The following is a 27,093-nucleotide window of genomic DNA, read 5'->3' as shown; positions in this document are numbered from 1 at the left end:
TGAAAACAAATCTGTCCTTTCCATAGTGTTGTCACAACACGCTATTTCACCTCATTTTAGCAACGATTCTATCCTGTCTAGGCTCTTAGGTGTCTACATGTATAACTTTCTCATTGGTTAAAGTGGTTGAACTTATTCATTCTACTCTCATTAACTGAGTATTATGCTTTGCACAAACTAAGCATTCAGGAAATACCCGCTGAATAAATAGGTAAGCCTCTTCATTTACAAAGAAGGGGGAAAAAAGGTAGAGATTAAGCAACTTGCCAAAAACCAGACATCTACTTAAATGCAGAATTTTTAAAAATTAGAACCTAAATCTTCGGTTTAGCTGACTTTACTCTGTCCATACTAAGTAAGATAAAACAGGTGAAATTTCTCACTCCCTAACAACAAAACGCCACCGGCTTTATTTCAAAAATGTTTCTTCTATTCACTTCGCAAATATGTTGCATTGACCCGTGCGCCAAAGTGAAGAAGCACAAATTCTTAAGTCCCAAGTTAGTAATGTTTAACTTCCAAATGGTGCCTAAATGCATTTCAAAGCCTCATGAGCAAGTGGGATAAACTTCAACAGCCGAACTGCATTCTTTTCTCTGAAGAAACGTCGGAGGAGAAATTGAACCTTGGAATGCCTACAAGGCTGTAAACACCCACAGCCCACAGCCTCGCCTTGAAATGACAGGCGAAGGAGAAGCTAGCAGCCAAAGCCCCTCAGAGCGGGCAGCCGTCCTTCTTCGAGACCCAGAAAGTAAGTGGACGTATGAAAGAAGGGGTAGCTCTGGACTGAAATACCGAAGGCAGAGTCTCCTCGGCATCCTCTTTGCCCCACCGCAACGGCCTTAGTGTAAGGCCCCGAAGCCCGCGGGCAGGGCTCGACTGCGGGTGCAGTCCCGGAGCCCCCGCCCTAGGGACTCGCTGACTCTAGCTTTCTCAGGACCGTCTTGTTCCCAAGCCCCGGCCCCCAAAACCAAGCAAATGAGCCGAAACACCGGCCCCAAAACGCCTCGAGGGGAAGGGCCGAAGCCGTAGGGCTTCAGACCGGCCGCTCCCGGGCCCGCCAGATAAGGGAGGGGTGCCCAAGGGGGGGGCGGTTTCCCTGTCCTCTCCTGAGTCGAACTCGGCCCGAGCCCCCGAGGGACCGGTACTGGCTCCCTCCCTCTCGGCGACCACCTAGCTGTGCGGCTGTGGCCTGGCCCAGCCCGGAGCTCACCTCCCCGTCCCGGGCAGCCTGCTAGCCGTCAGTCGGTCCCGAATTCCGTCCACACACAGCGTCTTCCGGCTCCCGCCGGAAGCAGCGGCAGCGCGGGACAGGAAGTTTGGCCGGCCCCCAAGGCTCACACCCACTCGCCGCCCCAGGCTGGACAGCTGCCGCCCCGCGTGGGAGTCTCCCCAAGGCGTTGATGGAGGCCTGGGGCCGGGCTGTCCGCGCCGGGCTGAGCCCCCGGACGCCAGGAGGTCTCTCGCTTCCTATTCATTCCCGACATTGGGGCCCCGTGGTCTACGAAACCCGAGAAATGGGGTCAGTTCGTGCCAGCCGTGACGTCACTGCTTCCTTGCAGCAACAGAAGGGGTAGTTTTTCCTGTCAGCTGAGACCAGAACTAGTTACGACGGAGGCAAGCGAGGAAGAGAGCCCTACTTAAACATTTATCAGTGAAGAGGATCTCAAAGCTTCACTGACTGAGAAGGGAACTTGCAGAATCAGATTCTGCATTGCATACGGGACGGGGTAAGAATTGAGACTCAGGTGTATAACTTTTTTGGTAATATGAATTCTCCAGAGTCTGGGTTCCCTGTGTTGGGATGGAAAGAGCTCTCGGATATCCACACCGCGGACTAGAACACTTGAGTTCCAGGCTGGATGCCACCACGTGTTAGAGCTTAATGGGGTTGACAGACTTTTCAAATTCTTAATTTTTGAATACTTGCTGTGTGCCAAAGGACGAGGAACTCAAGATCGTGGCAGTGGGAATTAAAGGAGTTCTCTAAGAAGGGTATTCTCAAGGTTAAACACAAGCCTTGATTTTATAACAGGTATCTGAATGGGTGAGAGAGTAGTAGTTTGGGTGCACAAACAATGGTGATTTAAAAACAAAGTAGAAACATGTAAGAGAAAGGTAATTCCACTTTAGATAAACAGAGTTTATCCCAGGTGTCAAAAGGATATTTTACTTGGAGGTCCCCAGCTCAAGTAAAAGGTCAGAAATAGAGGTGTAGATTTGGGAGTTATCAACATACAGACCTTTCTGGAGACGAAACAGTCCAGGAAAGGTATATAAAACAAGAAAGAGAACACTGAGGTCAACTGGAGTGATTGATTACTAACAAAATTTCAATCCACTTTCTACAAATGTTATAGACAAAAGTATATTGCAGGGTGTAAACAGGTGACCATAAACCAGCACAACACTTAGAAAAATATCCTCGATTTTATTCTTGTAAATGGTTGATTAAATTAATGAAACAAACCCTCTTATTTAGAGGTTCATTAATAGATCTTGAAACTCATGTTCAGAACCATTTGTTAATTTGTTCAGTCAGTCCTGTCATTTTCTTTTAAGTCCTGTCATTTGCTAAAACTGCCTTTGTTGTCTTAATCTTTCTAATCACCTAGGACTTCAAGTGATGTTTATATCTATTTGCCCTCGAAATCTTTACACTATGTGACAGTGTGTGCCTGCTAACCTAAAACAAACATGCTTTTGTCAATATGAGTTTTTAGACTATACAGTAAATTATTTAGCAAAACACAAATAGATCATCCTCTAGTAAAACTACTGTCTCCATCGACCTAACTGACCTCAGTTATTTATCTTCTCAACACAAAGCCTCTGCTCTGTATCCTAAAAACTGCTCCACAAGCTCTGGATTCCCCCAAAACCCCTACACACACACTGCCATCTCCATCTCCACATGGAAAGCCCATCCCAATTCTATTCTTACACCAAATTACAGTTCAAGAGTTATGTAAAGCATTTCCAGGTCAACGTATATTTACAATGTGTCTTCTCAAGCATTCTATATAATATTTCTTTTAATTTGAGAGAAAGAGAGGGAGAGAGAGAATCCCAAACAGGCTCCATGCTGTCAGCACACGATGCTGACACAGGGCTACATCTTATGAACCGGGAGATCGTGACCTGGGCCAAAATCAAGAGTCATATGCTTAATCAACTGAGCTACCCAGGCACCCCTCAAGCATTCTATTTTAAGTGAAAGTTATTAACTATAAAAATCTGTTTATTTTGTATGATCTGCTAAAGAGTTACATCAAATCTCTATGGGTTTCAGACTGTCTAATCAAAACATCATATGTCATATTGGTAAAGGAAAGAAAAATATGTCATGTTGACTTCAGTCTATTATTGTAAATACTCATGTTGGATACAGAGAACATATATGATATTGAAGATAAAGGAAAAAATGTTATCCAACTAGAAAATATTACCTATGATCACATTTTCAAATTAAAAGCTATCTGTACTCGGGGCACCTGGCTGGCTCAGTCAGTTAAGCATCCGACTTCAGCTCAGGTCCTGATCTCATGGCTTGTGGGTTTGAGCCCTGCGTTGATTCTGTGTCCCCCTCTCTCTCTGCCCCTCCCCACTCACACTCTGTCTCTATCTCTCAAAAATCAACATAAAAAAAAAAAGCTATTTGTAGTCTAAGATTTTTTTTTGTGAAATATCTTAAAAATCTTTGAGTAAAATGGAAAGAAATCTGTGTATTTCCTTGATGAAGATGCTTATACATATTACAAAGAGGTTTCTTCTGAAATGCAAACTATCTGCTTTCCGATGTTACCTCCTGTCATCATGGACTGGAATGCAACTAGAAAGAAAACAAACAAACTAGGTTATATGAAAACCTAAATGTCACTATCATACATGTTTATCAGTAGGTCCAACGCATCCAATTAATTTGAATAATTTCTTCAATTATTTTAATATTAACTATAGAAGGAAATTTTCATGAAGAGAACCTCAAGTGAAATATTGGCAAAGCCACTAAACTAACTCAATTTACATCTTAAAAATGTGTTTTTACCCAAACTAGAAATGTTTAATTGGTATCTACCTCAGTGTTCACTGTTTATAGAATCTGAAGACTAGAAGCAAATAAGTATGTGGATAAAATGCCAGCACAAACAATTTTTCAGTTACTATTAAAAATAATAGAAATCTAACCATAAAGTTTTACTAAGTAAAATATGCATCTGTTATGCCAGGAAAATGAGTAAATTTAAGTTGTTTAGTAAACATATTGACCAAATGTATTAAATATTTTTTCCTAAAAAGGTAAAAAAAAAAAAAACAACAGTTTGATCTAATCTCTTTCATTTTAAACAGACAAAAGAATGTTGAAATCTGTGTATGTTAGGGGAAAAAAAAAAACCCTAAATATTGAAAATCTGTTTAATATAATCTTATGATGTCTTAGAACGATTCAATCTGAAAAAGTTACCTAGAAGGTAAATGACTTTTGTGATACTTGTATTTTTTTCATAACTTGTTTCAAAACCAAAGAAATACTTATTTGATGACTTGAAATGTGAAAACAATACTTTCTTAAATACCATTAAGCTGAACTTTAATGGAGTTTGATTAACATATTTAAGTAAACCTGCAGGATGGGTTTACAGGAAAGAAATAAATGATTTAAAAAGAAAAAAAAAAACGAGGGAAGTAGAAGTAAAGGAAAAAAGGGAATATTTGTGCTAAGCTCATGCATATGATACATAAACCTATATTCATCTTACCTCCCATGTTTTCCAATCCATTTACCACAGTCTCTTTAATCTGTAAGTCAAAATAACCAAATATAGTATTCTTTAGACTTCATCATGTCTATTTAAATTTTTTTTTTCAAAGTTTTTATTTATTTTTGGGACAGAGAGAGACAGAGCATGAACGGGGGAGGGGCAGAGAGAGAGGGAGACACAGAATCCGAAACAGGCTCCAGGCTCCGAGCCATCAGCCCAGAGCCTGACGCGGGGCTCGAACTCACGGACCGCGAGATCGTGACCTGGCTGAAGTCGGACGCCTAACCGACTGCGCCACCCAGGCGCCCCTCATCATGTCTATTTAAAGTTGACCATTTGAACAACACGGGTTTGAACTGTGCAGGTCCATTTATACACAGATTTTTTTTTCAATAAATAAGTACTGTAAATGTATTTTCTCTTCCTTGTAACTTACTTAATAACATTTTTTCTTTAGCTTACTGTATTGTAAGAATCCAGTACAAATTACATATAACATACAAAATATGTGTTAGTCAACTGTTTATGTTATCAGTAAGGCTTCTGGTCAATAGTAGGCTACTCGTAGTTTTGGGGGAGTCAAAAGATACATGGGATTTTCAACTGCATGGAGGGTGTCAACACCCTTAACCCCTGAGGTGTTCAAGGTCAACTGTAATATTCTCCATGTTGGCAAAGGGCAGTAATACTATTTAGCACTTTCTGTCTAAAAATAGATATTCTTCATTTCATGGACATAGCACAGAAGTTTCCTATTGAAAGATTTTTAAAAATAAAATCTTCCTAAAAAAATAAAATCCTCTTTTCCCATTGTCTAATCTTCAATTGGCAACATCACAAGCTATCCCCTCTTTTCAGAAAACAAAGTATATAAACATAAGCACACGCACATGTAACTTTGCCTGTCATTTGCAAGTTTCAAGAACATCCCAGGTCAGTGTCTCTAGACCCCAGATGAATAACTCCTGATTTTCAGCCAGCAACCAAGAAATATATCAGGCTATCAGGGAGGGCAGGAAAGAAGTATAGTGGTGGTGAGATAGGGGTACAGGGAGGTGCTTAAAAGATTTTGAGGAAGCACAGCTTCTAGGGACACCCGGCTGGCTCTGTTGGTTAAGCTACCAACTTTGTCTCAGATCATTATCTAGTGGTTTGTGAGTTTGAGCCCTGCATCAGGCTCTCTGCTATCAGCATGGACCCTGCTTTGGATCTTCTGTCCTCCTCTCTCTCTCCTCTCTCTCTCTCTCTCTCTCTCTCTCTCTCTCTCTGCCCTCCTCTCTCCTCTCTCTCTCTCTCTCTCTGTCAAAATAAATAATAAACTTTAAGGAAAAGAAAGAAAAAAAGCACAGCTTCTAACACATAGTAGCATTCCATAAATATTTGTTAAATTAGTGAATATTAAAATTTGAAAAAAAACACACCTTTCTATCTTGTATTGTAATCTAAGAAAAGTAAAGGTTAATAAAATTTTAGATAAAGCGACTGACAGTAGAGGGTTTCTCAATTAGGAAGTTATACTCACTTGAGAGTAAACTTAATTTACAATATTCAGTGCAATTTTGTAGGAATTCCTATTACAAAGCTAATATGTTCACTATAATAAATTCAAATAACACAAAAGTATATAATTATGTCAATATCAATGATATTGATAAAAGAATAGAGGCAAGTTCTACCTTTAGCTTTCCTTCTTTAAACCACTGACTCAGCTGTAGAATGCCAGACTCAAATTTGTCCTTATAGTTTAACACCAGAAATCTTTCTCTGTAGTTGGGAAGAAAAGGATAATGATCAGAGACTATGGAGGGTGAAAGAGCTCAAAATCAAATCATTCCAGAACTCTAATATTTGTTAGTCTTTCAAACATCAGGACTTAATCACACAGAATCAGGCCAGATACAGTTTTAGGTGTAGTTACATGTGTAAGTGTAGCGGGCTTCTATTGTTTGGTCTGGCTAGCATTAAAACCCTGTTTGGTAATTAGCACTGTGATTTTACTTTGTGGGTAATATCCTTTCCCCACTCTCCTGTGACCAAAGCCAGGCCAGTCGGAGCCAGTATCAGCTTTGATAAAACTGAGAGGAAGAGAGCTTTCTCTTTTTGCTTGGGTTACTAACTTGGTAACATGTAAGACTAGAGATAACAGTCATCCTCTTGATCTGCTGCAAGAGAAGAGCTTGCAAAGGAACAGAGCCAACCCAAAAGAAAGCACAGCCCAAAGGTAGAGAAAAGCTTGGTGATGCCACTATCCAAACCTTATGTCCAGCCAATACTAATACCGGACTGCTCAGAAACGTGAGCCAATAAATTACCTTTGCACTTACACCAATGTGAGTTGAGTTTCTATCACTTGGGGAAAAAAAGACTTGCGAAAGATTGATAGAACCGATATGTTTTTTAGAAAATTTTTTGCCAGGGGGCGCCTGGGTGGCTCAGTCAGTTAAGCGTCCTACTTCAGCTCAGGTCATGATTTTGCAGTCTGTGGGTTTGAGCCCCGTGAAGGGCTCTGTACCGACAGCTCGGAGCCTGGAGCCTGCTTCTGATTCTGTGTCTCCCTCTCTGTCTACCCCTCCCCTGCTCATGTTCTGTCTCTGTCTCTCAAAAATAAATGTGAAAAAAAAAAAAGTTTTTTTGCCAGGACTCTAGTTAACAAAAACCTAAACACTGAAAAAAATGTCCATTTTCAAGTTTTACTTAATAAGGAAGAATTATATATGAAAAACACTACCATTTCATATACATCTATGATCTTTAAACTCATGAATCTGGTAATAAGGGGAAAAGGGTGGTCCATACCTTGTGATGTTTCTTTCTTTTTGGATTGCTTCTACAGCAGGGGGTAGTGGAGGAGGATAAGGCACATCTTTGTTGTACTGAGAAATCTGACCACACAGGATGATATGGCTGTTCTGATTCATCTGTTCAGGAAAAATTGATGATTATACCCTAAGATATATGCCTTTCCTATGTTTACTGATTTTATGGCTGCCTCAGCGAAAGCCTCCTTGACTATTGTAATTTAATCCTTCGGTGCCAATTAATTGATTTTGCTTTGAAGATTTACTCCTTATATGTATTTAAGAGTTTTAATTAGCTAGGAAACCAGTCCCTTCCAAAGGAACAGAGGTAATTGAGAGTTTGGTAATGCACAAAAGAATTACACCGGTATCATCATTGTTGTTGCTACTGGTAGTAGCAGCAGTAAAGTATTTCCTTGGATTTAAATAATTTAACCTTCGGGTGCCTGGCTCAGTGGGTTAAGCGTCCACCTTCAGCTCCAGTCATGATCTCGCGGTCCGTGAGTTCGAGCCCCACGTCATGCTCTGTGCTGAGAGCTCAGAGCCTGGAGCCTGCTTCTGATTCTGTGTCTCCCACTCTCTCTGCCCCTCCCCAACTCATGCTCTGTCTCTCTCACTCTCAAAAATGAATAAATGTTAAGAGAATTTTTAAATAATTTAACCTCAACTGCAATATATATATGTGTGTGTATGTGTGTGTGTGTGTGTGTGTGTGTGTGTGTGTGTGTGTATACAGAGTAAAGGACAATGCTGTGTTAATAGCTAATGTTGATATTTTATAACATTGTCAATAAAAATATGTAAATAACTGGGGCGCCTGGGTGGCTCAGTCGGTTGAGTGGCCGACTTCAGCTCAGGTCATGATCTCGCGGTCCGTGAGTTCGAGCCCCGCGTCGGGCCCTGTGCTGACAGCTCAGAGCCTGGAGCCTGCTTCAGATTCTGTGTCTCCCTCTCTCTGACCCTCCCCCGTTCATGCTCTGTCTCTCTCTGTCTCAAAAATAAATAAACGTTAAAAAAAATTTTTTTTAAAAACATGTAAATAACTATAATCTATGAAAATCGTTTCCCTACCCAAAGTCAGAGGCCATGGCTGTGAGTGAGTTAGTTGATGAGGAATTAGGGTCAAAACTTCATCACTTGAACAATACAACTGTAATTTTTTTTTTTAAGATTTTATCTTTAAGTAATCTCTAACACCCAATGTGGGGCTAGAACTCACAATCCCAAAATCAAGAATCCCGTGCCCGACCAACCAAGCCAGCTAGGCACACCTCCCTACAACTATAACTCTTGATAAAAATAAATTGCAGGTGAAAAATACAATACTGCTATCAAAGAACTGAAATTGATGCTCATATGCAAATCTGCAAGCAAACAGAAGTTGTTGTCAGCAAGCTCTTCTGCATCACTAAATTACAATACTGACCATTAACATTATTTCTCACAATAAACCCTACAATTCTATAGGTTTTTTTCGGTATCAGGTAAAAAGCACAGCAAATAAAATATAGCATTCAAATTTGTAACAAATTGGCAAACAACCTGACTTATCACTGTATCACTGATGTCACCACCAACATTGTCAAAGTAAACATCCACTCCAGCTGGACAAAATTCACGGAGCTGTTCTGCCACATTCCCCTTTTTATAATTAATTGCAGCATCAAAGCCCAGTTCTGAGGTCAGAAGGTGGCACTTCTCCTGTGTTCCACAAATTCCCACCACTCTGGAACAGCCCATCAAATGGCCAATCTAGGGGGGAGATTTTAAAAAAGTAAACAACTTTCCGTTGCTACATTTAAGTGTAAAAATGTGAGTATACAAGATATCACAAGTATATGAGCGTGTTCATCACAATTTAGGTTAGATTACAGGACTCTGGCTAAAAGTAATTTGAAACCAAAAGAATTAAGACCAGATATAATGCCACTGCTAAAAAACAAATTAAGATTGACTAAAATCAGACTTAGTCTGAATGTTAAAATCTCACAATTTAAAGCTGATTTCATAAAAGAAGTAGACTCAAAACATCACTAACTTGCAATTCAATATTTCTCAGGCCTATGATAAAATATTTTGTTTCAATAAAAACTGTTAGTCATAAAACAATATACTTTAAAATTCTATTATAATCTTTACTGTATTTCTAGAACCCAGTAAGTGCTCTCTTATTTGAAGATTCCTTTTAAAAATATGAGTTTGTCTTTTAATTCATGTCATGAAATTCCAGATAGGTACTCTATGGGTTTCTTCCTTATATTGATTAGAGCAATGCTCTAGCATTTACCATGTCTATTTCTGGTTAACAGAGAACAAGATACAAAAATCTACATTTTCCATATCGTTATGAAGAGAGTCTAAGCAAGTAATAACATCATTCCTACCAGAAATATATAAAATAATATTATAAATTTGTTCAGTTTTATATTTTAAATTATATACATGTATCCAGAAATTCAAGTTTTTAGAAAATCAAATAGTTCTCAGAAAGTTTACCTGCCCAGCCAAGGATCCACAAGCACCAGCAGCCCCACTAACAACCATTGTCTGATTAGATCCAGCAGTTATATGACCTTTCTCCTGTATCCCAATCCAGGAAGTCAAACCAGGCATACCTATAGCTCCAAGAAAGTATGAAAGGTGTCCATTCGCAAGTTGTGGGTCTACCTAAAATAAAATATCTAACTTTAAAAAATAATACTAGAAATTCCTATTTTAAATCAACAAGGCAGAGAAAAACCTGTTATGGATTGAGCTGTGTTCCCCCAGATTCTGATGTTGAGACCTACCCCTTAATATAACTCTATTTGGACACAGGGCCTTTAAGGAGATAATCATGGTTAAATGAGGTCATCAGGGAGGGGCCCTAATCCAACAGAACTTGCATCCTTATGAGAAAAGGAAGAGACACCAGAGGTCTTTCTCTGCACGTACACAGAAGAAAGGCTAATGCCCTGTGAGGACACAGCACAAAGGCAGCCAACTACAAGTCAGGAAGAAAGACTTCACTACAAACCAAATTTTCCATCACCTAGATCTCAGACTGTGAGAAAATAAATTTCTGTCATTTAAGCCCCCAGTCTATGGTATTTTGTAATGGCATTCCAAGCAGATTTTAATAAACAACCTGATATGGTTTCTAGAACAGTGAACCATTCTTCAGTCTTGTGAAAATTCTATAATTTACTTGTACAAAGTAAAAAATAAGTATTACTTCTCTTTATAGTAAAAAACAAAAACTTTAAAGAATTCTACATGAAAGACACTTATCATTCTTTCTTATCAATGCCACCAAGTATATTTAAAAAAAAGAAAGAAAGAAACACTTAAGGGGAAAACACTAGGCAAAGTAGGAAGGTTTTAAAACCTCTGAGCAATTCCAAGGGGCCTGGGTGGCTCAGTCAGTTGGGCATCTGGCTCTTGATTTCAGCTTATATCATGATCTCATGGTTCGTGAGATAGAGCCCCTGCTTTGGGCTCTGGGTTGTCAGTGCGGATCCTGCTTGGGATTCTCTTGCTCACTCTCTCAAAAATACGTAAAGAAGCTTTTTCAAAGAAAGAAGATTCACCACATTAATTTGATTTGTAGTTAAACTGCCATAAACAAAATGGCAGTTTGTATTCAGCAGTCTTAAATGGCTGTCAGATCTAGTGTGTACATAAAGGCAATCAAGGTATTAAAGTCAACAATACTTAGGTCTACAGTACACAAAAATATATCATGTAGGTAATATTTATTAGTAAATCCAATATAGAAACTTTGGGAGTCAGGTTTGTGTTTAGCAAATATCCTTTCTCCATCCCTTCTGAATTCCTTTTCATTTCTAATAACTGTGCTGAAAGCATTCTGAAGCTCTCCTCAGCTGCCCCATTTCCCTCCATAGTAAAATGACGGGGAAAAACCAGAACCTGCTGAATATTTCTTCCTGCTAAGAAGTTTCTTGTTAAATATATTTTACTGGTATCATTAAGTTGAAAACTATTGTATAACATCTCCCACATATCGTTTGTATTTTAACAGTCACCTTTAACTGATTATAAGAATTCATAATAACAGGGCTGCCCAGGTGGTTCAGATGGCTAGGTATCCAAGTCTTGATTTCAGTTCAGGTCATGATCTCATGCATGGTTCGTGAGATCTCTCTCCTCACCCCCCTTGCACCCTCTCTCTCTCTCTCAAAATAAAAAACTTAAAAAAAAAAAGAATTTCTAGGGGGCACCTGGGTGGCGCAGTCGGTTAAGCGTCCGACTTCAGCCAGGTCACGATCTCGCGGTCCGGGAGTTCGAGCCCCGCGTCGGGCTCTGGGCTGATGGCTCAGAGCCTGGAGCCTGTTTCCGATTCTGTGTCTCCCTCTCTCTCTGCCCCTCCCCCGTTCATGCTCTGTCTCTCTCTGTCCCAAAAATAAATAAACGTTGAAAAAAAAATTAAAAAAAAAATTTCTAATAATGAAAAATACTAAAATTTTATAAAGCTTTTTGGAAAGCGTTAGTCATATTTATCATAGCACTTAATTTCCACATTCAGTTGTGAAAGAGCTACTATTTTCATCTTGCACATGAGGAAACTAAGGTTCAGAGACATAAAATAACTTCCCTGATGACATAAATTGGGTTGCATTACATGAAGCTGCCAGGTTTTATAGGTCAATACAGACAAGTATTGGTAATTTCACATAATTCAACTAACAACAGACACTGAACTCAGGACTTTTGATACAAAATGGAATTTTAAGCACAAACCAAATGAGTTTAAGTCAAATGGCAATTTCGTAGGAAACTTTAAAGCATACAACTATAAGAGAACTTCTGGCTCCCTTGGTATAAATTATTTTTTGATGCTTACAATTCAGGTGTTATTTTATATATGTAAAATTCAAGAAATAAATTAAATATGAAAAACAACACTATTCACTAATAATCTAAGAACTGTCATATAGTTATGGCCAACAGTGGAAAAGAAACAAAGGTTTTCCACATTTTAGCAGCCATCTAAAAGAAAATGTATGCTTTTATTTTTTTTTCTCTGATAACACACTGAACCGAATGCCAAATGCACAATGATTTATAGGGAGGGGAAGACCCAGATAGTAGAACCTTGGATTGTGAGTAACTTGTTCTGCGAGTGTTACACAAGACAAGTAAACATTTCTAAAAAATTTTATTTGACTTGATAAACGAGCGATGTCTTGCAACAGGAGTACTTCATGAAGTCAAATGTCACACGATCACAACTAAGCCAACGATTCTTGAAATTCCCTTTGATATACGACTGCTATGGATTACAAGCCTGTTTCTGGAACGAATTATGCTCACAAACCAAGGTTTTACTGTACTGTATATTATACATCACCTTCTCAAGGCTGTTTCCATTCAGAATAACCTTGGTTTGCCAGGGCCAATAGAAAGAAGTCACAAAATCGCCTTTAGTAAAATGTACGTGTTTGCTTTCTTCTACAATCCCAATACCTCCACCATCAACCACTTGAGACAGCTGCCAAGGTGTTATATAATCACTGCCAGTGTCTTCATTCATTCTGCAACGCTAAAAGAAGAAAATGTTGATGAGGATAATTCTGCCTGATAATACCGGCCAGTTTGTTAATTTATTGGGTGACTAAAAGAAAGGTATATAGTCAGTAATGTTAAGTAAAGTGTTAAACAAATTAAATTTATCTTAATTTCTATCTTCTTTTCAGTTATTCTTTATCTTTAAAAAAAAATGTATCCCCTCTCTAACAAGTAAAGAAGTATAATTAGAGGGGCGCCTGGGTGGCTTAGTCCATTAAGAATCTGACTTTAGCTCAGGTCATGATCTTGCAGTCCATGGGTTTGAGCCCCACATCGGGCTCTGTGCTGACAGCTCAGAGCCTGGAGCCTGCTTCAGATTCTGCCTCTCTCTCTCTCTGTCCTTCCCCTGCTTGCACTCTCTCTCTCTCTCTCAAAAAAGAAATAAACATCAAAATTTATTTTATTATTTTTAATTTTTTTTTAACGATTATTCATTTTTGAGAGACAGAGTGCGAGTGGGGGAGGGGAAGAGAGAGACAGAGACACAGAATCCAAAGCAGGCTCCAGGCTCCAAGCTGTCAGTACAGCCCGATGCAGGGCTTGAACTCACTGACCACGAGATCATGACCTGAGATGAAGTCGGACGCTTAACCAACTGAGCCACCCAGGTGTCCCCGCCCCCCAAATTTTTTAAAATAAATTTAAAAAATAAGTACAATTAGAAAGGACTTTAAGTATGGTCTAATATCAGATTGTGGTAATGGTTAAACAACTGTGTAAACAGACTAAAAACCGCCGAATTGTACACTTTATTTTTTGAAAATGTATTTATTTAGTAATCTCTACATCCAAACTGGGGCTCAAACTCATGGCCCTGAGATCGGGAGTTATATGCTCTTTTTGGGGCACCTGTGTGGCTCAGTCGGTTAAGTGTCCAGAGCCTCTGTCAGCACAGAGCCCACTTAAGATCCTCTGTCTCCCTCTCTTTCTGCCCCTCCCCCACTCGTGAGTGTGTACGTGCACACACACACTCACTCTCTCTCTCAAACATTTAAAAAAAAAAAAGAGTCACATGCTCTTCCAACTGAGCCAGCCAGGCACCCTGAATTGTATAGTTTAAATGTATAAATTGTATGATATGTGATAATATTCCAACAAAGCTGTTAAAATTTTTAAACAAATTTAATATTACATTATGCTAGCAAAAATAATGTGTCAATGGTTTCAGTGGATTGTGGTGCATTAGCTACACTTAACATGTTGCTGTTATAAAACTGTCCAATTTTTATAGAAAGCAAACTACCAACATAGAGACTGTAATATTATTCATTTATTTTGGCCTAGCAATTCTGCTTCCCCAATGGAAATAACCCAAAAGAAATGAAACAATTTTTACACGGTTGTTCATCACAGCTTCAGGCCAAGCCCTACATCATACCCCATAACTTTGGATGGATGTTCTCTTCTACTACAAAGGCAAAATGTCACAATGGCACCACATCTTTCCATGGGAATAGAGCTAAAGATTTCTCTGGGAAGTAATCAAGGCTCTCTTCCTCTCTGTGGCTCACTCTTGCCCACTTATGAAAGCCAAGACGTAGAGGCCTACAGTGTGGTCCAGGAGATAGAAAAGATAGACGGCTCCTTGACTATGTGGGTTCAGTTCACCGGGGTAAATGACCAAACAGGGAATTGAGGGAGAAGCTTCTATGAGAATATACTAACTACACTTCTGCTAGTGTGCCCCTCCAAGTATTCTTGGAAAGCAAGTGCAGCAGCCACTGAATACTGCCGGACCAAGGACCTGACTCTTAAATAAGGCTAACAGAGAAAGTACAAACAGTAATTCTCTATAGGTAAGCAAATGATGTGAACACAATCGAATGTTATATAACCACCAAAATAATATTTGGACTCGTTTGTCATATGAAAATATACATAAAGTCACTTAAATATAAAATAAAAAGAGTATAATACATTAAATATAACCATGGAAAATACTGTGTAAACATGGGGATTAAAATGAGTTATGAATTTGGATACGTTCTTTTTTTTTTTTTAAGAACAATGTCTAGTAAAAAGAACCAAAATTATTTTCTTCTCTCCTTCCTTTAATCAATACTTAATAAACGCCATGCCAGTCACTGGAAATACAGTGACAAATAAGACCTCTGTCTTCATAAGTTTACTTTTTATTAGGGAAGACAGGCATCTAAGAACTACACAGATCATTCTTCATTACAACCGGAAGAAATGCTGAAGATCAAGGTACTTTTTTGAGAAAATATAACAGAGAAGACGAGTCTGAGGGTGTAAGGCGACTTATCAAAGCAAATCTTTTTTTTTTTTTTTAATTTTTTTTTTTTTCAACGTTTATTTATTTTTGGGACAGAGAGAGACAGAGCATGAATGGGGGAGGGGCAGAGAGAGAGGGAGACACAGAATCGGAAACAGGCTCCAGGCTCCAAGCCATCAGCCCAGAGCCCGACGCGGGGCTCGAACTCCCGGACCGCGAGATCGTGACCTGGCTGAAGTCGGACGCTTAACCGACTGCGCCACCCAGGCGCCCCCAAAGCAAATCTTTTTAATGCAGGCTTTAAGAGAGTAATAGGGACTGGGCAGGTAACAGGAAAGGAGCGGGAGGGAGACAGAGGGACAACATGTATAAAGGCTTGTTTTAATTGTACTCAGGATTTTGTTGTAGTCAAGTATGGAAGAACAACAGACACAGAGACACCTGCCTTGAAAGAAGTTTAAAGTGCCTGGGTGGCTCAGTTGGTTAAGCATCTGACTTCGGTCACGATGCTCAGGTCATGATCTCACAGTTCATGAGTTACAGCCCCGCTTCGGGTGAGCTCGAGCCCTGCACTGGGTGAGCCCCACTTCCCCCACTCTCTCTCTCCCTCCTCCTCTCTCTCTCTGCCCCTTGTGGAATTCTGTTTCTCTCTCTGCTCCTCACTCATTTGCACCCTCTCTCTCAAAAAAAAAATAAAAATAAAAAACAAAAATACAAGTATTATAAAAAAGAAGAGAGTTTATTACTTACAAGTCCCAAGAGGAGGAGCACACCATACCACACAGGGCCACAGGGGGAAGCACCAGAGTTAGGAAGAAAAAACAGCAACAGAAGAGCATGGCCCAGAGTCTTTATTATGGTTTCAGGGGGAAGAAATGGACAAGACAGGGTAGGGAAATTTGAGTAAGTTTAGGAGGAGACAGCTTGAATAATTTCAGTGGGATCTGGCTTAGAGGGGTGGTCCCTAGTTGTCTGGTACCAGGCCCTGGGGTGATTTGGGGCAGGGAAAATCACCTGTGTGAGTTAGATGAAGGAGGCAGTTTGGTGTGTTCCAGGCAAGTTGTTTGTTATCTCTAAAATATGCTGGGAGGAGCTGTCTCTCCAGGATTAGGAAAGCTCCTAAGATATGAAAGCATTAAAAAATACAGCAAAGGAAAAACATGATCAATATAAGGTTTGAGCAAAAAAGGCACCGGTGTGTTACACAAGAAAGAGGCCCAGTGAGGCCAGCATCCAAGAGGAAGAAGTAAAATAGGATATAGCAAGGCTGGGCAGGCAAACAGCAACCAGACTATGTAGCATCTTAGACCATGCCCAAAATGTTAGTCTTTATCTCAAGACTAAAAGAAAGCCATTAGACATAAAGGTGACGTGATTAGTTGTTATTATACAACTACCATTTCTGGCTGCAGTGTGGAAGACAGTCTAAGGGGGCGAAGAGTGTTTGCAAGGATACTCCATTAGGAGAAAAAGAAACAATGATGACTCAGACTGAATACACGTCCTTGAAGTTTACTGAGAAGTGGACTGAACTGAGATGTACTTAGGAAGGAGGATCCACAGGACCTGAGACTGACATACAGAATGAACACAGAGAACGAAGAGACGGTCTCAAGAAAAACTCAGTGCTTTGTAGCATGAAATGAGTGGACAGAGGAGCTATATACTCCCCTGGAGGAAAAAGAGGTTTTTTGTTGTTATTTTGAAGTTGGGGGTGTTTAGAAGTGAAGATCATGAATCCAGTTCATGTCATAATCTTAATTGTTTCATCATCTCTCCACCCCTAAAATCCTTGGGTCATGAATTTATCTCACTATAAGTCTCTCAGAGGGAATTCTGCTGAACAGGAAGTTTGTTCCAACTTCGAGAATCCTGTGAAAAACACATCCTTTCTGCTTGTTTTCAACTATTCCTTTTTGACTGTTCTGTTTCATTTTTAAAACCCTTCTAACCCTGAACCTTGGTTTTATTTTGGTAAATTGTGTTCTCTTAATTTACTTTGTATTTATTATCCTGGACTTAAGTGATACGCTTTACATTTTGTTCATCAGGGCATATGTAATCCTTAGATGCCCTGAGCTATGTCTTATTTATACATTGAAGTGTTGAAGTCTTAAGAACTCCACACCAATCATCATCAAGAATTGACTCTGAATACTAAATAGTGCACTGCCATTTTTCTCCTGAATTTGTGGTAATTATTCTCCTCATGTGATTTGCTCAGCACAGTCTAGAGTACTGAGGCTGATAACCTGACTGAGCTTGTCTTGGCTTCCACTGAAAGGTGGAGCATCTTTAGACCTATGGGAAATCAATGCCCTAATTTATCCCTCAGTATCTATTTGTCTTTTGTCTCTTTAGAATGTTCTAGACCAGTCACCACTTCATTCCCCTAGCCCATAAAGAAAAATTTCTTGCTACCCTGGGAAGAATTTTGAATGAAGTCGTCAAACTGTTTTCCGTGGTAAGCATAATCAACTATGACTGGTGTTACTTGAAGACAGAGCCTGAATTACACTCCTGGATCAGAGGGAAGAGGAGCCTTCCCAAGGCTACAACTACCCTGGCAGAAAATTGGTATTGCCAATTGGGTCTCCACTGTAAATGAAGCCTGAGAAGAGGTCAGCCAGGATTTTCTCTGTGCCCTACCAGGGCACTCTAAAAGCCAAAAGCAGGAAGCAAGCATATGTACAAGAACAGTAATATATAAAGAGATTCTAAATTGATTATTTGTCCCTTTGCCCAACTTTTCACAGGCTAATATAGACAAACTTTCTGCATATCAGCCATTATTATCTTTTATTTCTATCGCAAATTTGTCTAAGTTTGCCATTGATCTTTTGATTTCGTACATCCTGTTTTATTATGTTTTACAAAATACAATGTTTTTAAAAATAGGTCTATTTATCAATCATGTTCTTTCCTATTAGCTGGGTTTGCTGTCATTCTTACAAAGTCTTTCCCCAACATCATTCGATTGTTTATCCATGTTTTTTCTAAAAATTTTTATAGTTTCACTTAAAAAATTTTTTTTATTATCTGTTGGAATTTATTCTGGTATAGGGGTTGAGCTAAGAATGTAATTTTTGCCCCAAAGTACATAGTCAACTAACTGATCCAACCCAGTTGGATTGAATAAGCTATCCTGATTTTCTTTTAACTTTTTTTTACATAAATAAAGACTCAAAGGAAGCTGTAAAACTAGTACAAAGAACAGAAATTAATGAAATAGACAACAGGAAAACAATACAGAAAAATCAACAAAACCAAAAGTTGGTCCTTTGAAAAATTAACAAAATTGACATAGTTTTAGCTAAACTGAAGCTTATTTTAGCTTATTGTTTATTTTTTTTTTTAATTTTTTTTTCAACGTTTATTTATTTTTGGGACAGAGAGAGACAGAGCATGAACGGGGCAGGGGCAGAGAGAGAGGGAGACACAGAATCGGAAACAGGCTCCAGGCTCCGAGCCATCAGCCCAGAGCCTGACGCGGGGCTCGAACTCACGGACCACGAGATCGTGACCTGACTGAAGTCGGACGCTTAACCGACTGCGCCACCCAGGCGCCCCTAGCTTATTGTTTATTAAGAGAAAAATAAACAAGACTTAAATTACTAAAATCAGGAATAAAAGAAAGGGCATTACTACCTATCTTTCAGAAATAAAAAAGGATTACAAGGAAATACTAAGAACCGATGGCAATAGATTACACAACTTAGATGAAATGGGCAAATTCCCAGAAAAACACAAACTACAAAAGCCAACTCAAAAAGGAATAGAAAAGCCTAGTAGACCTACAACAAATAAAGACATTGAATTAGTCATTTAAAAACTCTCCAAAAAGAAAAACCCAGGCCAGATAGCTTTACTGGTGAATTCTACCAATCTTTGAAAGAAGAATACCAATTCTTCACAAACTCTTCCAAAAACAGATGAGGAGGGAACACTTCCCAACCCATTCTGAGGCCCAGAGTACCCTGATACCAAAATCAGGCAAACACATCACAAGGAAACAATAGATGATGAATATAGTCTCACAGCTTTATGGATGCAAAAAACCTCAAGAAAATAGTAGCAAACTAAATCCAACAACGTATCAAAGGAAACACACCAGGACCAAGAATGCAAGATGGATTTAACATCTGAAAATTAATTAATATAACAAACCATAAATAGACTAAAAAACAAAGACCACATGATCATCTCAATAGAAGCAGAAAATGCACATGACAAAATCTAAAACTGCTTCTGGGGGGAGAGAATAATGGGGATTTTATTATTTAAAGGGCAGAGTTTCTGTTTAGGACGATGAAAAAGTACTGGATATGGAAAGTGTGTAACAGCTGCACAACACCGAATGCTCTTAATGCCACTGAATCATACACTTAAAAATGGTTAAAATGGCATACTGTTAGATCTACTTTATCACAATAAAAAAAACCCAACACCTCTTTATGATAAATATACTCAACAAATCAGAAACCAAACCAGGAATAAGACGAAATCTCCTCAACCTGACAAAAGGCATCTACATCCCACATATTTAATGGTGAAAGATTGAATGCTTTCCCCTTAAGATCAAGAACAAGACAAAAATGTTCACTCTCACCGCTTCTATATAACAATGTACTAGAGGTTCGAATCAGGCAGGCAAATAACATAAAAAGCATTCATACAGGAAAAGAAGAAAAAACTATCTCTCTCTTTTTTAATGTTTATTTACTTATTTGGGGGGGGGAGCACGAGCACATGCACAAGCAGGGGAGGGGCACAGAGAAAGGGAGAGAAAGAGAATCCCAAGCAGACTCCACGCGGAACCAGATGTGGGGCTCAAACTCACAACCATGAGATCATGACCTGAGCCAAAATCAAGAGCTGGTTGCTTAACCAACTGAGCCACCCCAGTGCCCGCAAATCTATCTGTCTTTATAGAGACTAAGTCCATGTGCCTAAGGGCTTCTCAACTGTAGTCCTTCACAATATCTTTCAATAAATCTTCTTTATCTAAAAATAGCGTAAGTGAGTCTGTTCCTTCAAAAAGAAACCAACTAGAATAAAGGTCTTATTCAGAGCCTGCCTTGTAAACTAGATCAATCTGAGAGAACTTCCAAGCCTAATTCACTATGTTATTTACAACCGGGAAGTGATCTGGACATTTGAAAGAATCGGATTAACATGTACTACTATGATGAAAACATTTCTTCTACAACATTCCTCCACAACACAAGTGAATAGAAACAAAGACAACCTGTAATTCCCAGGCATCAAGATATAATTGCTCAAATTATTTATTAATCATGAGGATTGCACAATGAAATTCAGATGCAACATAAAAAATATGAAAATACAATTAATCTTCACCAAGTCACAAAATCCTGATTCTTACCATGTAAGGATCCACAGAAAGATAAAGAGTTCTCACTTGTACTTGTCCTTCATTGATATTATCTGGTAAATTTACTTCTTCTATTCGGAAATTTTCTGCCACTGGATTACCATTTTTTCCTAAAATATTAAGGAAAATATAAAATCAAAAAGTCACTTTCTTATGTAATTATTTCTCTTTTTTTAAATGTATGTCCTTGTGATTTTTTTTTTTTTACTGTTTATTTATTTTTGAGAGAGAGAAACAGACAGACAGAGCGTGAGTAGGGGAGGGACAGAGAGGGAGACAGAATCCAAAGCAGGCTCCAGGCTCTGCACTCACAGCAGAGAGCCAGATGCAGGGCTCGGACTCACAAGCCATGAGATCATGACGTGAGCCAAAGTGTATTTATTATTCTTTAAAAGGTAACTCTAGGATTCAGCGAACTCCCTTTTAATACAGACATGAATAAATCTATATTGTTCTGTAATTTTTCTATAACTCAGCATAAATTCTTCAAATAGTTTCAGTTGCTCTTTATCTTCTCCAAGAAGCTCCTATAAAATATTGCCATCAACTTCAAAATTCCTTTTTAAAGATTATTACAGGTAAATCACCTCATCTGTTTTAAAATTGTAAGATTTCAAAAAGTAAAAACTCACAGCCATCTTTTTTAATTATGAAAATCAAATTTTACAACATAACAGAAACACATCAGCCAAAATAAATAGTTATGTAAACTTTCCTTCCTCATCTTAAGAAGAAATGGAAACTGGAATGTAATTTTTAAAATTTTTTTACAGAGAAAAAGTACGAGTGGGGAAGAGGCAGAGATAGAGGGAGACAGAGAGAAAATCCCAAGCAGGCCCCATGATGCCAGCATAGAGCCTGACACAGGGCTCAAACTCACAATATGTGAGATCATGACCTGAGCAAAAATCAAGAGTTGGATGCTTAACTGACTGAGCCACCAGATGCCCTCTCTTTTTTTTTTTTTTGAGAGAGAGAGAGAGCGTGTGCAAATGGAGCAGAGGGAGAGAGAAGGATAATCCCAAGCAGCTCCACACTCAGCACTGAGCCTGACTCTGGGCTCGACCCCATGACCCTAGAATCATGACCTGAGCTGAAGTCAAGAGTAGGACAATCAACCGACTGAGCCACCCAGGCACCCCATAATTTTTTTTTTCCAAAATAAAATTTAACTTTATGAGATGACTCCGAATGTACTAGTGTCTTAGGAAAGTTTGATATGGGCCCGTGTCTGTATGTGACAGTGTTACATAGAATGGGACTCAAATGTCCAATTTGCTCATCAAATTTTTTTTGGTCAAAGCCATTTCCCAAATCCAATTTTAGATAGGTTATGTAGGAGAGTCAGAAGCTTCACTTTAATGCGATTTCTCTCCAAATGCGATATGCTGAATGAGGGAGAAGAGACCTAGCCCCAGCTTCTCTCATCTCCCATCAGGGTCAGGTGGCAGGCAGGGATTGTCTTGCTGCTAAGTTCTGCAGGAGGGGCTGCGTGCAGGCTGTTATCACTGGGCATCCCAGCTGAGGCCACCAGCATTCAGATAGGCATAGGCAGGCATTTGTGGACAAGGGATGCTGCAAGGTTACGAAAGCAACACCACCGGCGGAGATGGGGCTTGAGCTGGAGGGGCCCATGAGGATGAATGTAATTTTTTTAAAAAGTAAAGCCTTGGGGTGCCTGGCTGGCTCAGTTGGTGGAGAATGTGATTCTTGACCTCAGGGTTGTGAGTTCAAGCCCCAGGTTGGGTGTGGAGCCTACTTTAAAATAAAGTCTTGGGGGCGCCTGGGTGGCGCAGTCGGTTAAGCGTCCGACTTCAGCCAGGTCACGATCTCGCAGTCCGTGAGTTCGAGCCCCGCGTCAGGCTCTGGGCTGATGATGGCTCAGAGCCTGGAGCCAGTTTCCGATTCTGTGTCTCCCTCTCTCTCTGCCCCTCCCCCGTTCACGCTCTGTCTCTCTCTGTCCCAAAAATAAATAAACGTTGAAAAAAAAAATTAAAAAAATAAAAAAATAAATAAAGTCTTGAAAATTAGGAAATTAGAAAATTTGAAATATAGAAAGAAAAATTTGTAAGCAGAAAATGTCATCGAAGTGTATTCTTACTCAGTTATGTTAACATAAGCAAACTTCCTATTGATTGAGTCATCAAATGTCTAAGGTGGAAAAAGAATAAACACTTTAATCTAACATCTCACTTTTCTAAAATGGAAGTCAGAAAAGGTAAGGGGCTGGGGGGAAGAAGGTAAGTGATTTTTCTAAGCCACACGGTGAGTAAACAGTAAAACCAAAGCAGCATGGGCCCAAACCTCTCAGGTTATTTTCAGACCTAAGTTTCTATGATTCAGGTTAGATGTCAGCACAGACATAGGTCAGTGTTTTTCACATAGAACAGAAAGACAAATTTTAAGAATCAACAATACATACTGCAAGTAAAAAACAAAAGCCATTATATTTGTACTGTAATATTTTTTAAGTTTATTTATTTTGAGAAAGAGAGAGTCCAAGTGGGGGCAGAGAAAGAGCAGGGAGAGACAGAGAGAGAAACAGACAGAGAATCCCAAGCAGGCTCTACACTGTCAGCACAGACCCCAATGCAGGGCTCGATCTCATAACCGTGAAATCATGACTTGAGCCAAAATCAAGAGTCAAGATGCTTAACCAAATGAGTCACCCAGGTGCCCTGGGTAATATAGCATTTTAAGTACAATAATTCTAAAATACCTTTTTTCTTCAACAGATAGCCTTGATAAGTGATCACTTAAAAAACTGAATACTATATTATTTAAAGAGTTTCTTCCAATATCTCTACTAGGGTTAATATCTTCCTACCTTAATTTACCACATTAACTATTACTTTTTGTTCCTTCATTTTCACTAATAATTATCAAAGACCAGGTCTTTGATACAAATACATACCAGGTCGGGAATTCAATACCACTCTTTGTATAATCATCACCTTGCTGCACAGTGGTCTCACAAGACTTCTGTATAGAGCAACTCCTATAAACAGAAAAGTTTTTAAATCACAAAGTTTTAAAATAGTCAACAATTAACAAAAACAAAGCACACTTATGATTCCGAACAAGGAGAGGAAAAAACCATCTTTGGGATCCAGAAAAGATGTAGTCTCCTGCCAGAGTTGGCCTCGTAAAGCAAATATGCAAAGAAAGACTAAATCCAATTACAATTTTTGACTAATAGGAACAAGATCAAAAGACTGAGTAAGACAAATGTTTTTGGCTTCATAATTCAGGCACATTCATTTTTATACCGTCCTGATTAAGCCTCCTACTGTGACTTGATTAAAAGAAAACATGATATATTCCTCCAGAGCTAGAAGTTAATCTAGTAGCAAAACAAAAACACTAGCTGTTTGAGATGTAACCAAATGTTCAACAATTCTTTTATTCATTGGTCAAAATGGAAATTACTTTAGTAGTTTTATTTATACAAAAGCAAAACATCAGTGGTAGCTGGCTCAGTCAGAAGAGCATGCAACTCTTGACCTTGGGGATGTGAGTTTGAGCTCCATGTTGAGTGGAGGGATTAAAAAAAAGAAAGAAAGAAAGAAAACTTAAAAAAAAAAAAAAGGTAAAACATTAAAAGCATTTTTAAATTCTCACCGTATAGGAAATTCTGAAATACAAAATAGCCAAAGAAGTAAAGGATCAGCTTATTCTGGGCTTACAATTTAAGCTAATGAAAGAAGCAAAATGAAATTCTGGTGTTGGCACTGTATCTCCTCATCTTCTATTAAGTATTATTATCCCCATTTTACAGATTTTATTTCATGCCATTGAATGCTGAAGAAACATTTGTTGCTAAATTCCTTTGTCTATGTAATGTCCTTTGATTGCTTCTTCAGGGTGTCATTTACCTCATTCTTCTATCCCCACCCTTCCACCCCACCCCCACCCCCGCCTCCCTATCCTTGACTGGTAGTTAGATCTAGAGATTCGATTTAGACACAGGTTGAATTTTTTAAGCAAGAATCTTTAAAGATGTTACTGTGTGCATCCTGTCCCCTCACATCAAGAAGTCCAAAATGTCTTGTAGGGCTAAACATATTTTTAAAAGGAAATTTTCTACTGAATCACCTTGTGTGTAAATTATGGAAGAATTAAAAAGCAAAATTTTCCATTTGATGCTGGGTCCAAAGATAACTGCCCCAGAGAGGTTATTAACAGCATCATAATTTTCAATCAAAGGAATTCTTCCCAAATAAGTTTCATATTTTGCCCTCTTCTCTGATTACTTTCTATGTGTGCTTTCTCTAAAATATGCACACTGTAGATTTGTCCAAATACTTTTTATCAGCATGAAAAGCACACCACTAAATTTCTCTCCCTCTGTATTAAATTAGAAATTTTTCAACTGTCAAACACTAGATTTAACTAAGGTAAGATAATTGCACAATATCCCTTGATAGCACAACAAACAACACATTTAAAGGATAAAGAATTGATTTGGTTACAAAATTAAAATCCTAAAATATGACACACCAAGTTCTAGATCTGAGAGGACAGGCGGTGGTGGTGTTAAATGCATCCCCAGTGAAGGAGTAGGGAGGACACTCAACTCTTTTTTGACTGATGTTAAGCGTACCATATTTGGTTGCTATGATATTAAATGGATTCCCAATTAGTGATAAGTAATATCCCAAAATAACACCAAATCAATGGTCAACTGAAAAATTCACTCCGGTGCTGCTCATAAAGACTGTGTTATCTGAGAATCTCCCTTGTAGCTTAGCATTAGAAAAGAGCACTGAACTAGGTAGAGCAGAGGACGAGTCCTGGTTCTAATCACGTGGGATCTTAGGAAACGCACTTCTCTCAGCAGGTTCTCTGAATGTTACTAAGTGCCAGGAACGGGGCTAAAGTTTTTATAATCATTGTCTCGAACCCCTTCTACCCAACAACCCTATGAGGATGGTACTGTCATCTGTCCCCATTTTTGTAGATGGAGAAAAGGAAGAGACAGGTCGAAGACCTTGCCCAAAAGAAAGACCAGAACCCACACTCAAACACAACACATAACCATTTCCATAACACGAGCTTCCTAACATGTTTAAAACAAACAAACAAACAAACAACTCTTCCCCATCCTGATCTTGTTCAATTATTCTGCCCAAATGGCTCTGCAGACCCCGGCCTTGTTATAAAAGGTGGAAATCTCTGGGATTTCCTCCACTCTTGCCGGCCTGTCGCTCCCTTTCCTTTGACTCTTCTGGTTTCCTCCTTCCTCTGCCCAAGTCTAACAGGTTGGGAGATTCCTGCCTGGCTCTTCCCTTCTCCCAGTGGCCTCACCTTCCTCTCTGGCTCCCACTACCAACCACTCACATGGACATTACTAAATATCTGCATCTACAGCCCAAATTTCAAACTGGCTTCCCAGATTGCAAGTGCCAAAGGGACAGGGATTTGTGTCTGTTTGTTCAATGATTCATGTTCACCCTCTGGCACATGACAGGTGCTCAATAAATATTTATTAAATGAACCTCCCAGATGCACCTTAAACACAATTACGTGCAAACTTAAGGTTGCTTACACCCAACATTAAAAAACAACAACAACCAAAAACGAACAAACAAAAGACCTGCCCCCGTTTCTTCTAGAGCATTCCCTAACCTAGTTGTGGTAGGGTCCCCCCTCCCTAAGGAAAAAAAAAAAAACAACCCTCAAGGTAACCTGGCTATGCGCGTAGGTGACCACAACCCTCATGACCTTGTAACATGAGACCACTTAATCAGACAGCATGTTTGTATCTATCACCACATGTGGGAGATTAAAAAAGTAGAAAATATGTAAAAAATTACACCGGGTGGCATTCGGAGCTCAGCTCTTCGGGTACGAGCCCAACTGAGCAGTGCCGGCAGGAATAAAGTTGCTTCCTGTTAAGAAAAGCCGTGGTGTCACGACTCTCTATGCGAGAACCCTGCTACATAGTGACCTAGGCAATAATGCCAGCCTCGAGGCAGCTCCGAGAGGAAGAGTGGAAGTCACCCCGGTCCCTAGATCCTCCCTCACCCGGAAGACCCAACTCAGCCTCGGGCTTGGCTGACCCAGCAGCCCCGGCGCCGGGCCCGTCTCGCGTCACTCACCAGCACGCAACTCGAGAGGAAACCGCCCGCTTTTCAGAGCTTGCGAACTGCAGACAGCGAGACCTCTGTCCTCCCACCCCACCACGCAGGCGCACCGCTAGACCTCTGCCCCACCCCCACCCCCACCCCCGCCTCCTCCCCGTCCCCTCCCCTCCCCCTCCCCTCCAGGAGCGGGGTTTTGCAGCTAAAGCGAGATCCTTGGGTTCCCACGTTCCCAGATCCCTGGGTTCTG

At 39.5% G+C, this 27,093-nt stretch overlaps 2 protein-coding genes and 1 long non-coding RNA gene across 11 annotated transcripts in view; 1 reads left to right on the top strand and 2 right to left on the bottom strand.

Moving 5' to 3' along the window:
- ZNF410 (zinc finger protein 410) overlaps positions 1–1,325 on the bottom strand; it is a 50,835-nt gene extending 49,510 nt beyond the window's left edge. For all 6 annotated transcript variants that reach the window (XR_006293433.1, XM_043556574.1, XM_043556576.1 and 3 more), the window contains exon 1: positions 1,214–1,325. The gene's annotated coding sequence lies outside the window, so the exon portion shown is untranslated. The remainder of the gene's footprint in view (positions 1–1,213) is intronic.
- LOC122469318 lies at positions 601–18,262 on the top strand. Of its 2 annotated transcripts, none has more exons than XR_006293435.1 (2): positions 601–751; positions 17,727–18,262. It is a non-coding gene; the product is annotated as an uncharacterized LOC122469318 (long non-coding RNA). The 2 variants fall into 2 exon arrangements; XR_006293434.1 differs by lacking the exon at positions 601–751 and adding an exon at positions 1,565–1,730.
- On the bottom strand, positions 2,412–27,087 carry PTGR2 (prostaglandin reductase 2). 3 transcript variants are annotated; one of them, XM_043556605.1, is made up of 10 exons: positions 26,862–27,087; positions 23,675–23,758; positions 20,752–20,870; positions 12,912–13,103; positions 10,058–10,228; positions 9,104–9,313; positions 7,560–7,681; positions 6,440–6,527; positions 4,761–4,800; positions 2,412–3,832 (listed from the first exon to the last, which is right to left on the bottom strand). In XM_043556605.1, the coding sequence occupies exons 2-10, from the start codon at positions 23,709–23,711 to the stop codon at positions 3,756–3,758; spliced, it is 1,056 nt and encodes a 351-aa protein (XP_043412540.1). In that variant the 5' UTR covers positions 23,712–23,758; positions 26,862–27,087; the 3' UTR covers positions 2,412–3,755. The 3 variants fall into 3 exon arrangements, with proteins under 3 accessions (XP_043412540.1, XP_043412541.1, XP_043412542.1); XM_043556606.1 differs by lacking the exon at positions 26,862–27,087 and adding an exon at positions 26,577–26,703; XM_043556607.1 differs by lacking the exons at positions 20,752–20,870; positions 23,675–23,758; positions 26,862–27,087 and adding an exon at positions 16,116–16,398.
- Positions 27,088–27,093: the final 6 nt, after the last annotated feature.

This window comes from Prionailurus bengalensis, chromosome B3 (assembly GCF_016509475.1).
Source record: "Prionailurus bengalensis isolate Pbe53 chromosome B3, Fcat_Pben_1.1_paternal_pri, whole genome shotgun sequence".
NCBI lineage: Eukaryota > Metazoa > Chordata > Mammalia > Carnivora > Felidae > Prionailurus > Prionailurus bengalensis.
The sequence above is the reverse complement of the archived record's forward strand: the minus strand, read 5'-3'. Positions and strand labels throughout refer to the sequence as shown.

What these genes read in the sequence shown, in the direction of transcription:
- PTGR2 (XM_043556605.1), bottom strand. Translation starts at nt 23,711, where the DNA reads ATGATTATACAAAGAGTGGTATTGAATTCCCGACCTG. An exon ending in GTGGATCCTTGGCTGGGCAG is followed by an intron (nt 9,314 to 10,057) that starts GTAAACTTTCTG and finishes TCTCCCCCCTAG; the next exon opens with ATTGGCCATTTGATGGGCTG. An exon ending in TGGATTGGAAAACATGGGAG is followed by an intron (nt 3,833 to 4,760) that starts GTAAGATGAATA and finishes TTTTCTTTCTAG; the next exon opens with TTGCATTCCAGTCCATGATG.